Source organism: Electrophorus electricus, chromosome 13 (assembly GCF_013358815.1).
Source record: "Electrophorus electricus isolate fEleEle1 chromosome 13, fEleEle1.pri, whole genome shotgun sequence".
NCBI classification, from domain to species: Eukaryota; Metazoa; Chordata; class Actinopteri; order Gymnotiformes; family Gymnotidae; genus Electrophorus; species Electrophorus electricus.
In genome coordinates, this window is record NC_049547.1 from 20,117,887 (window position 1) to 20,129,842 (window position 11,956).

General features: G+C 51.3%; 1 protein-coding gene across 2 annotated transcripts; it reads right to left on the reverse strand.

Moving 5' to 3' along the window:
- On the reverse strand, positions 1 to 9,822 carry ccdc6a (coiled-coil domain containing 6a). 2 transcript variants are annotated; one of them, XM_027014409.2, is made up of 9 exons: positions 9,192 to 9,822; positions 8,004 to 8,153; positions 5,893 to 6,021; positions 5,336 to 5,439; positions 4,480 to 4,640; positions 3,935 to 4,091; positions 3,677 to 3,777; positions 2,925 to 3,046; positions 1 to 1,974 (listed from the first exon to the last, which is right to left on the reverse strand). In XM_027014409.2, the coding sequence occupies exons 1-9, from the start codon at positions 9,780 to 9,782 to the stop codon at positions 1,807 to 1,809; spliced, it is 1,683 nt and encodes a 560-aa protein (XP_026870210.2). In that variant the 5' UTR covers positions 9,783 to 9,822; the 3' UTR covers positions 1 to 1,806. The 2 variants fall into 2 exon arrangements, with proteins under 2 accessions (XP_026870210.2, XP_026870209.2); XM_027014408.2 differs by having other exon boundaries at positions 9,177 to 9,818.
- Positions 9,823 to 11,956: the final 2,134 nt, after the last annotated feature.

The window sequence follows — 11,956 nt, forward strand, 5'->3', positions numbered from 1 at the left end:
TCACGTTTTTGTCCAAGCTTTTAATCACATCAAGGTTAATTTGTTCCACAGTACCTGGCACCTCACCGCCTCTTGGCTGGTACGTTTATTTTATTGTGGTGCGTTAAACTCAGGGCACTAGCCTTGCTTCCCTCGTTCCTCCTTCTGTTCTGCTCGCTGATCTGACACCAGGTGCACTGACCCGTGACTGCTGCGCAGGTGTGGATGCCCTGACCCTCGGATCAGCGTTTCTGGCAAAGGTTTGCCGCTTGTAATTTGTGGGACTCCGGTCCAGAATTTTTTGTTCTGTTCCAGCTCCTTGCGAACCTGATTTGGATAACCAAGGGCTGCTGAGCTATTGATTCCCGTTGCCGGGAGGGCTGGAATGGACGGAACGGGTCGACTGGCTCGAGGCCCCTGGAACAGGCTGGACTGCTCGTTGGAGACATACCCATTTTCTCGAACGCAAGCCTTGCAGGAACGGATCAACCAAACGACATTAATGATGAAAGCCACCTGGCACCTGGGTGCTTCCTGTCACTACTCCCGGCTCACAGTGTCGGCCGAGTTTGGCCTGGACGGTCATGACGTCGAGACGTGTTTGGCCGTGACTTGTGACGCAGCGGGGATTTGATTGGCTGCAGGCACCATGCATAGAGAGAGAAGGGAGTGGATTCCACCCGGTCTTGCTGTTTGAACTACAGGATCCTCTCACTGCGTTTGAACTACGTTTCCCAGTTTGAACTACAGGATCCTCTCACTGTGTTTGAACTACGTTTTCCAAACTCTAGTGCAGGTGCACCCAAAGTCCGGTCCTGGTGATCAACTGCAGAGTTTAGTTCCAACTTTAATCCAACATGGGTGATCCAGTAGATTCTTAGTTTTAGAGCCAGATTAGCATTAAAGATAAAGTCTGCAGATCTCCAGGACGGGGCTTCGATCCTGGGATTACTGACTGCTGGGAACCAGAGGCTGGCACTATTAGCACCGTTTGGTTGAACTCTCTATTCAATGATCACAAGAGAACTGAACTCACATCAGTGTTAAGGGGCATCTACACCCCCCCCCCCCTCCTGACTTTACCCTCTAAATGCTGTGGTGTACATCTTTGAATGGGCTTTACATACAAAAGCGAAAAAACAAAAACAAAAACCAAACCACAAACCAAACAAACCGAACTGCCAAAAGCTCTCCCTCATAAGCTGGGACATTCAGAACACGTCTTTCCCATCACCCATGCTGAAGTTGTCTGGGATTATAATCTCATCAGATTGACTACATTTACACAATTGGTTGCTTTTTTGTTTCGAGATTAAAATCTCTGCAAATGACTGGGGACTCTTCTCGGGGGAGGCGTCCTCAACGTGTCGAAGCTCGCCGGTCAGGAGCAGCAAGCTAGTTAACAGTCAACGCTCAACAGTTAGGAGGAGCAAGGCAGGGAAGCAGCCGGACAGCAGCCTTTAAAAAACACAAACAAAAACAAACAAACAGTTTCGGACAGTAATCCCTACGCTGTCCGTAAAAAGCCGTATTTCACTCTAAAGCGAAACGCGTGACGGTATCACGGAGTTATAACGGCGCGCAAGTCCAAACGGGGGCGTGGACGCAGTCAGCCTGCCAACGGAAACTCTCTCTCTCTCTCAAACCTCCCATCCATCCATCCATCCATCCATCCCTCTCTGCTTCCGAGGCGACACCAGTCTTTTCCCCGCACAGCGCTTGCCCAGTGGAGGATTGCTGAGTCGTCGTGGCGGTGTGGGTGTGGGTGTGGGGGTTTGGGGGGGTGCAGCGGCCTGGCCTAGCGCGTCGTGGCGTGCAGCGCATGCATTAAGGCTGAGCAGGGGGCTGGTGCGAGGCCGCCGCGGGGGAGGAGCCGGACTGGGCCATGGGCTGCGCGAGCGTGGGGTGCTGTAGCCCGGCGTGCATGTTGGGGGAAGGGGGGGGCGTGGGGCGCTTGAACTTGTCCGGGCTGTTGCTCCTCCTGGGCGACGGCCGCTGTTTCGGGAGAAGGAGACACCGCAGACCGTAATTACGTTAGGTGAGCAGAAGAGAAAGAAAAACAAAAACCTAATCCAAACACAATGGCAAGTGAGAGATTCTGACTTTCACTTGGACTGAACTGGAATGCATAACGGTGTCTAGTTGTGAAGAGCAGTTGTGTGAGCTTGCGTTATTTGGGGTCACTGAGTGTGTGTGTGTGTGTGTGAGATACTGATGGCGTGAATGAGTGTGTGCAAGCTGTCTGTGTGAGTGGAGCTTTTCCAGAGCATGGCAAAACATCAAAGGGCCTGAACTCTAACACCCCCCCGCCCCAAAAAACCCCTCAAAACAAACCAAAACAAAACCCATCCCTCGGCAACCACCCAGTGGTTACGGAAACTGCCTTCCCTCTAATCCAGGAAATTCCAGGGGAAATAAAGCACCAAAACACTTCAAGACTGTTAATGGGAGGCGGAGTACAAGTGGTCACTGAGACTCCACCCACCAGGGCACAGCTTCTGATGCGCCACAAAACACACACACACAGTCCTCTAACCTATAAACCAGCTCTAATATTATTAGATTATAATTAACAGCTATATAGTTTCACGTGCTCTCATTCAGCTTGAGTTGAGTTTGTTTAGGTGTGTTCAATTAGTTGGGCCGAGAGAATGGAGCAGGTATGCAGACCCAAAAGGAAAAAAAAGAAAAAAAAAAAAGCCCTAAACACTCTCAGGAGAGTCAGGTAAACAGTTCTGCACTTTTTACGAGCTGGCATTTATTTCCACTGGTGTGTCTTCACGCTTGACATTTGGACACTCAGTCTGAAGGTGGGAGTGGAGGTGTGGCTAGGAGTTGGGGGCAGGGCTAAGTAGGGTGGGGCGAGGCCAAGGATGAAGAAACACAGTTGAGGTCTGTGCAAGTGTAGTGTAAGGTGTGTGTGTGTGTGTGCGCGCGATATTTACCTGAACTCCGTGCGAGGGTCCTGGGTGAATGTGCAGTCCCGGAGGGCCGTAGTGAGGGAGAGGGGCCCGGCTGAGTGTGGCAGGGGGCGTGAACCCCACCGTGTGACTGCCGTATGACAAACCTGCACAGCACAGTCAAGAGGTCAACTACTCATCTGAAACCCTGAACAGCCCTACAGAATTTTGCTCCTACGCAAAACAGCGACCCCGGGGCGCAGTGACAAAGAAGCTTGCTGATCTGAGCAAAACTCGGAAGGTCCCCTCTCAATGAGAGACTTTGTTTGAATTTAATCCATTTCACACAGGAAATTTGTGGCGCCGCACAAATGAAAGACCTGCGCTCAGTCGGGGTGACGTATCGGTGTCAAAGATTTCAGAGGACTGGGATGAGCCTCTTTTGGTTAAGGGTGAAGTGCGTGGGCTTGTTTAATGACCGGCACGAAGGTTTAACACGGATTGTACACTGAGCGGGTGTGTGTGTGTGTGTGTGTGTGTGTGTGTGTGTGTGTGTGTCTGTGTGTATACATCCCCTGGACTATATGACAATCTGGTGAGCAGAGTTGGTGAAGCTTGGCTACCCTGGTGTTGCTGTGGTAACTGACGTTTCCGTGGTATCCATGGAGAACGCAGTTCTCTAGCAGTACAGAATGTTCTGCGTACGAGACACTGGGGTTTAATACTTACTAGCATCAGTACACACACACACACACACACACACACACACACACACACACGCGCGCGCGCGCGCTTACCTGGGGAGATGGGCCGGCTAGATGAAGGAGAGGGGGTGTAGGGGATGGGACTGGAGACAGTGCGAGCTCTCAACCCCTGAGCAGACATCTCATTAAAATACCTGGGGGGGGGGGGAGAGAAACACAGAGAGGGGACAGCACACAGCAGTGCCAGTTTGTGCGTAAGGGAGCCGGTATCTGGACCAAAACCAGGAAACGCATCATAGCAAACAACAGGCGGCGTGAAGGCGGCGTTGGCGTCTACAGGCGGCGCCCTACCTTTCGTCGTCCATCTCCAGGCTGCTCTCGCTCTCGCTCAGCTGCCTGCACAGCGCCTCTCGCCGCTCCATCTCCCGCTGGAGCTTCCGCTGGAGGCGCAGGTTCTCCTCCCGCATCTGTCGCTCCTCCTCGATGTACTGAGCCCGCTTCTCCGTGTCTGGAGGGAGAAGGTGGGGCAAAGGTAAACCAGAAAAACAATGAGACTGCGCTGAAGATGATGCTCAGGTGAAGTTCACCCACCCCCCACTTCATTACACCACCTGAGCCGTCTGCAGAACCGCTGCTCGGCAAAGGCCATGCAGAGAGCTCCACCTAGTGGCCGATCGCGTCTTTACACATAAAACACATTCAACCAAGAACGGCAACAAACCAACCAACCAACCCAACCTGAGCATCATCCGATTATGCAATACAAGATAACCTGGAGTTAAGTGTGTGTGTGTGTGTGTCACTCTACAGGCCCTGTAGGTGTATGCAAGAATGTAACTTGTGTGGTACGCGTCGTCTCGCACGTGTGTACGAGCGGGCGTGCATGCGCTCCTCACGCTGCAACTCGGTCGTGCGAAGGCTGCGTTTCAGTCTCTCCACTTCGCTCTTCAGGAAGCGAATGTGCCGCATCATGTTCTCCGGGGAGTCAATCTCCATGGAAACCTCCCGCGGGGAAGGCGGGGCCGACACGGGCTGGTCGAGCTTCTCCTGAAGGATCCTGCCAATCGATGCGGAGCAGGTTGGGGCAAGAGAGGGAGAGGGAGAGAGAGAGAGAGAGAGAGAGAGAGAGAGGGGCAAGGTCAGCATGTGCCATCAACCTCACGACAAACACACAGGAACGGGCGAAATGCACCTCCGCAGGCCTGCTCCAACTCCGCCCACAGCGAGACGTCGCTCTCGAACCTACGGTTCTTTACACGCTTTCGGGCGCAGAGCAGAGAATCGTGGAGGAGCATCAAAACACTTCAACACTGTTAATGGGAGGCGGAGCATAAGGGCACAGCTTCTGATGCGCCATAAGACACACACAGTCCTCTAACCTATAAACCAGCTGTAATATTATTCGATCAAAATTAACAGCTATATAGTTCCATGTGCTCTCATTCAGCTCGAGTTGAGCTTGTTTTTGGCTGTTCAATCAGGTGGGCACAGAGAGTACGCAGGAACGCAGACCCACAAAGCAAATGAGAGAGAGCGAGAGAGAGCGAGAGAGAGCGAGAGAGAGAAAACACTCCCAGGAGAGTCAGGGAGAGAGTTCTGCACTTGTACGAGCCGGTAGTCATTTCCACTGGGGTGTGCCGTCACACTTGGGAGTGGAGGCGTGGCTAGGAGTCAGGGCAGGGCTTATGCAGCATAGGGCGGGGCCAGCTAAGGTCTGTGCGAGTGTGGCGTAGGGTCAGGTAGCCTGCCTACCTCTTTTCCGCCTCCAGCTTGTCCATGCGCTTCCACAGCCGATTGACCAGCGCCTCCTGCTCCTGTTCCAGAGTGTTCTCCAAGTCGATCTTCTCACGGCGCAGCTGCATACACACACACACACACACACACACACACACACACACACACACACACACACACACACACACACACACACACACACACACACACACACACAGCCCTCCGGGTTGCAGCAGGAGTCAGTGGTATTTGTACTTGTTTGCACAAGCTGCTCTGTTGTCAAAGTTTGTGTGGTACCTGTTCTAAGGTGAGCTGTTTGGAGATGTGTGTGTGTGTGTGTGTGTGTGTGTGTGTGGTACCTGTTCTAAGGTGAGCTGTTTGGAGATGGTGGTATGTGTGTGTGTGTGTGGTACCTGTTCTAAGGTGAGCTGTTTGGAGATGGTGGGGTGTGTGTGTGGTACCTATTCTAAGGTGAGCTGTTTGGAGATGGTGGTGTGTGTGTGTGTGTGTGTGTGTGTGGTACCTATTCTAAGGTGAGCTGTTTGGAGATGGTGGGGTGTGTGTGTGCGTGGTACCTGTTCTAAGGTGAGCTGTTTGGAGATGGTGTCATTCTCCAACTTCTTGATCTTCTTCATGAGCTTGTTGACCTGAAATTCTTGCTCCTGCTCCAAATGCTGCTCCAGTTCAGCCTTCTCATGTTGGAGCTAGAGACACACACAGAGGCAGAGACACACGCAGAGACAAAGACCACGAGAGGGGATGCATGGGTATAATCATATGGACAGTAAACACATGTTTGTCCTATGAAACCCTTATTGCATAGCGCTTCCGTTTGGAATCTAAAAGGTATAAATATGAAAAAGAAGCAGAAAATAAAAAAAATATTAATGAGAAACTAAAAGGAGATCATGTACATATGAGGCTGTATTATGTGCAGTCAAAGACAACGAGGAGGACATTATGAAATATGACAAAGAGCAGGTACGACTTGAATATCTGCAGCATTGCGTCACGTGCTGTGCAGAATTCGGCAGCAGGAAGAGAGCGCATCACGCAGCTGGACGGAGAGTTCTTGTGTACGTGAGGATTAAAACGGTGGAGAGAGAAACAGCCAGCTAGCCAAAGGGCGAGTGAGGACCAGGAGAACGAGGAGTGAGAAGAACAGGCTTGACCCAAACAGACCCGCGCCAGAAGCTAACCGGTGTGACCGCCCCTGACAGGCGTGCGTGGCGACGAGGAGTCAACGATCCCACTCGGACACGCGGCGTTCTCCTTGGGGAGGACATGACTCAGCCTCCTCCTCCCTTCAGCCCACGCTTATAACGCAGGAGGCACGGTTGTGACGCACGTGGGGGGGGGGTGCGTGCATGGGTACATCTTGCAAGACAACACTATTACAACACCTCTCAGTACCTTATAAACATGTTTTGCATGCAGCATGAACTCTGTGGGCGTTGAAGTCAGCCGTGTGCTTCGGATTTTCGTTCGCCGTAACACTGGCAGTCACGCTCATCCAGAGTGACTCGCAGATGGCGATGTCATTCCATTACACAAGTAGCGCGCTGCAGCACATGGGTAATTATGTTGTGGGCACTCAAGAGCAGATATGAAGAATTATGGTAAACAGAAGTGCTCTGAGAATATGCTGGCCCGATTGGAGCCGCCCTCTCTCCAGACAGACGAGCGTGTACAGACTGTAGGCGTCAAAATTAAAAAAGGCCAGATGAAATGCTTAGTTAAAGGGTTAAGGTCTGGCACATGGCCAACTTCATCTGGCGTTGAACAGAAAGGGCGCACACGCACAAATGGGAGAGGACTTCCACAATGGAAAAATCAATGTTTCACTGAGAGACCTCTGGTGAGCCATGACACACACAATAAATAAATAAATAAATATATATATCTCTCTCACTCACTCACACACACACACACACACAGAGGTGAGTCATGCCCTCCAGAGAGCAACCCTCAAGTTATACACACTTGGTCCAAACCGAGCGGACGCTCCAGTTCCACCTACTCCTCCCCCTTAAAACATGTCCTCTGCTCTGCCCACGCGGACTCTGACTCGTTTTCTCCTTCCCCACAGCACTCGGCGCGCAGGGGTTCAAACCTCGGCCCACCCGATCCCGCGCCTAGCACGGCCCTCGCAGCACCGTGGCCGGGGCCCTCAGGCAAAGATAAACACTGCGGTCTGCACTGACCAAACCCCCGGGGAGGAGCAGCTCCTCTCGGACAGCACGGCTGTGGTCAGCAGCGCACGGCGGGCAGAAACACATCCAGAACCTAACCAGCACCAGTCGCATCCACAACACCAGTAAGTTGTCTGTAACGGGCCCAGGACAGCTGGACCTCTACCCTCCGTAAACACGCACGCTTAAAATCTCTTGTCAAAAGCCATCTTGCTTTAGTGTACCTCTCCAGGATGCTGAGCATGGACAACTGCAGTAGAGTCCTACACACTCTCAATCTAGCTTTGTCTCAGCCGTTGCCTGTGTGACGACGACCAGACCGGTGCACTATGAGTGCTACAGAGGTTTCTGATCTGACTGCAGGTTTGGGGGGGGTGGTGGTGGTCCCTGAAGAGACTGGCTTTTTTTGTTTTGTTTTTTTAAAGGTGCGATCTGTGGGTGTGGTCTCTTGTTTTGTTTTTTTAAAGGTGCGATCTGTGGGTGGTGTCTCTTACCTGCATGAGTTTGCGGGAGAGATCGTTGGTGAGGAACTCCTCCTCTTTCTCATAGTTTACAGCGAGTGTCTCCTTCTCCTTCTGCAGAGCCTGGATCTTCTTAAACAAGGTGTTGGAAATAAACTCCTCCTCTTGTTCAGCTCTTGCTTGCTACATGTATGTATATATATATACACACACACACACACACACACACACACACACACACACACACACACACACATCTAAACCCAGGATTCGTGCTGGGGGCTATGCAAAAAAACAATACATCAAAAGAGGAAACGGTTCAAGTAAACGGATCAAAATGCTTGATGGAAACCTCTGATGTATACAATGCACCAACAACCAGCTGTCCGCTGGATTACAAGTTTACTTCAGAGCATGACATGCAAATTCCCTTTCTGAAACGCTCCATGCGATGCACACGTATGCCCGTGCGGACCCGACAAAGCCAGGCTTGCAACTCCCACATAACAAAGCAATGTGTTAGACATTACGCTCATAATACAGCTGGCTGACCCACCTCAAAAGACACACAAGCTCCGAGCTTGTCCGTAACGTTGACGTTAATGGTTTAACATAAACTCTGCGTCCCTGCTTTTGTCTGCGGGACATTCATGATACGAAGGCGGCTGGCTAAGCTTTACCAGCTAGGACACCTCACAAACCCCGACTGAGCCCGAGGCTTTCAAAGCCACGGGTACTGGGAGTACTGGGAGCAGGGAAACCACTCTCCCCAGTTTAAAAAAGCGCTCCAAGTTGGCAGCTTGTCCAGCTGCTGGCCCTGACAGAAGAGGGCTTTTCCTTTAGCTAGGTTAGCCGAGCTAGCCGCTAGCCACGACTCACTCGGGATAAACCTCACTAGTCTTTGAATTTCGGCCCTTCCAACGACATTTTTAACGGGCCAACATCGTCGCCGCTGTGCACGTTTGCTCGACATGACACGCTTTAACGGGTGTTTGCCGTGTTGGCTTTAGCTTTAGCGTTAGCTTTAGCGTTAGCGTTAGCTGGTCGGGTAGCTGTAGCGCAAGCGGAGCAGCCAGCGTGCTCCTGTCGTGACAGCTTCGCCACCGTAAACCGTATTTATATACGTTTTCCACCCGAAGAACCTGATTTAATTTCAGACCGAGCCGCAGTCGTAGGCCGGCGGCAGCCCAGAGGGGGGCCACTCACGATGGTGACGCTCGCCTTGCGCAGGTCGCGGTTCTCCTCCTGCAGCGACTTGCACTTCAGCTTGAAGGTCTCCAGCTCGATCTTCAGCACTTTGTTCTCCTGCTGCAGCGAGGCCAGGCGGTTGCTCAGCTCCTCCAGGCGGAACTGGGAGATCACGACGCCCTGCTTGCCCGCGGCGGAGGAGGAGGAGGCGGCGGCGGCGGAGGAAGAGGAGGAGGAGGAGAGCGGCGCGGCGGAGCCGCCGCCCGCGCCGTCCGTGTCGCTCTCGCTGGCGCTGTCCGCCATGGCCGTGGCGACGAGGAGAGACCGGGACTGGGGGACCGGGGTGGAGAGATCGCGATTGGGCGGAGAGGAAGGCAAAAAACAAAAAAAACAACAAAAAAACGGCCGCTCGGGCGGAAAGCTGCGGCGGTGTGGGTCGGCTCGCGCCCTCTCGAGGCGAAGAGGCTCCCAGACGTATAATCCGAACACGAGATTTAACCGCGAGGCGGTGTGTAAGCAGCACGGGGTGGCTGCGCTCGCCAAGAACATGCGCTTGCACCATCTACCCCAACTGGGATTCAGATCTGGGACTCTGGTGGAAACCCTGTTTACGAAGCTGGACATTAATAGACTTGTGTAACAACTCTCTCACAGTTACACTAACCGGAATAAATCAGTGTAGCCCACACGTTCTCGTGACTTACTGCCTTAATGCTATGATTAAACACAGCCTTGCAAAACAAATTCAAAAACCACATACAGTGGCTATTTTTGCAAAATGCAATTTTGTGCAATCAAATGATTGTTGTATTGCGAAATCTTCGGCTATTCTCACTGTGAAAACAGGATAGAAATGTGCTCCGTGTTTTAATAAGGCCAGCGTAGGTGTGTCTTGACTTCTCCAGTGAAGGGCTGTAAGACCTGGTACAGCTGGTACTTCCTAATGGCTTGGAAACCCCTAAATGCCTCGATAAAGGAAGCTCTCGTGTATTTCATCGTCACAACTGAACTGCTGTCAGTCGTTCTCTTTGGAAAGGAGAGTAATGTGCAGTAATGACGAAGACACGCACTGCGTCCTGATCCTACTTGCACTGCAATTCCCAGAAGGCTCGCTGTTTAGCCAAACGCTGTCGTATAGTACCGTTGGAGTACAGGCCGAGGTCTGGGACGCCGGAGTGCATATCCTGTTTTACAACGCTTGTGATGCTACTATATTGCCACTAGATGGCGCTATAATATACCTGCGCTTCAGTGCACGCTACTCTTGCAGTGAGAGGTTATACCGTCTCACACTGGCCCCCGAAAGTACAACAAAGGGCAAAACCAGATTAGCTAAAGTTTATTGTTATTCATTATAACAGATCAAACAGATCTTAAAATGCCGTAAGGTCCCATCAGGGAATTTCTGGAACTGCATCCTGACGGTGCCACTAGTTCTGAGTTTGTTGTCATTTCAAACCCTGATACGGAAGTGAAAATGGGTTGAGTGAATATTAGACTCAATAGCATTTCTTGTTGAAAAGCTTGATCCTTTTCTTCTCTGCTGTGAAAATAGATTAAAAAAATAGAAGACAGATAGAAATGGTAGACACAGCGAGCCGCCTGTGTGGGTGTCCATGGTAAGCAGCGTCCCCGGTGTGACTGTGATGGTATGAATGCTATCGCCTCTGAGGCGGTGTGGCCCAGTATTCATATCCGGTTCTTTCACACAGATGGAAAAAAGGAGGACTGCAAACGTGGAAGGGAAGAGAGAATTCACAACCCCCCCCGCCCCGCACCCCGGAACCTCTGCGCATTTCTGAGTTCACGAACCCCCCCCCCAGAAACTCTGTGCGCACTGATGAATTCCCGTGGTCTGTGTGTCCCTTTGTGCATAGGTACATGGGTTCATTGGGTGGATATTTGTGATGATAGTGAGTGTGTGAGCCGAATTATTTACAGAGACAGCATAAAATGCCTAGGCTGGAGAAAAAATATATATACGAATTTACGTTATTTTCTCCACCAACAACGCAAAAGTGACATTGTGCATTTATTATCAAAATGCAATACAGGGTTGCTTGCAAATAACAGACAACTGGTTGATTTTTGGGGAATTTAGCTTTTATCAGATGTCAAATAAACAGCTACTCTGGAAAATGGTTGCGCGAATGGCGGCATTACGCTTCCCCTGGCATCCTTTCCAGATACATGATCACGGTGTAAGGTCTCACCCTGACTGTGCACTCTTATTCAATATCACCTGTGGGTAGGTTCGGTCTGCTTGCATTGCTCAGTTTCGGAATCACAGTAAAACTTGGAGTCTATGGGCTCTAATTCCGTTAAATCCGCCCAACGCCACATTCATCAACCCTAAGGCCTCCCCTGACCTGTTCTTAGGACAAACGGGAGCGCACATCCAACTTTCAATAAATATCAGACGGTTGGCGTGTCATTACGTGTAAACATTATATATCATGTAAACTAGTCATTATGTCACAACATTATGTAAACGCGAACTGTATTCTCTTCATATTGCACAATAATCCTGATGCTGAATAATAATGCTTCGAGGGGCATATCCACGCGGCGACTCTACACTCCCGTGACTGTTGCCTGATTGCTCGTCCGTGGAGGTTTGTTTGCGGTTTCTGCTGCCGTGATGAAATTGTCAGTTGTCAGCCGGCTCCTGGACGCTGGATATTGCGGCGGCAAACCCAACCACAGCTACTGCTCACGTATTCAGTGTCTCCCAGCCCCTTTAACAGCTGCGCGGGTGAACGCGTCCCCGCCACGCTCATCCCGCGTGAAAACGAAAT

Coding starts and splice junctions, on each gene's coding strand:
- ccdc6a (XM_027014408.2), bottom strand. CDS start 9,782: ATGTCCAGCTTCGTAAACAGGGTTTCCACCAGAGTCCCAGATCTGAAT. Junction 5,440..5,892: donor AACAGCTCACCTTAGAACAG/GTACCACGCACA, acceptor GTGTGTATGCAG/CTGCGCCGTGAGAAGATCGA. Junction 4,092..4,479: donor TCGCACGACCGAGTTGCAGC/GTGAGGAGCGCA, acceptor TTCTCCCTCCAG/ACACGGAGAAGCGGGCTCAG.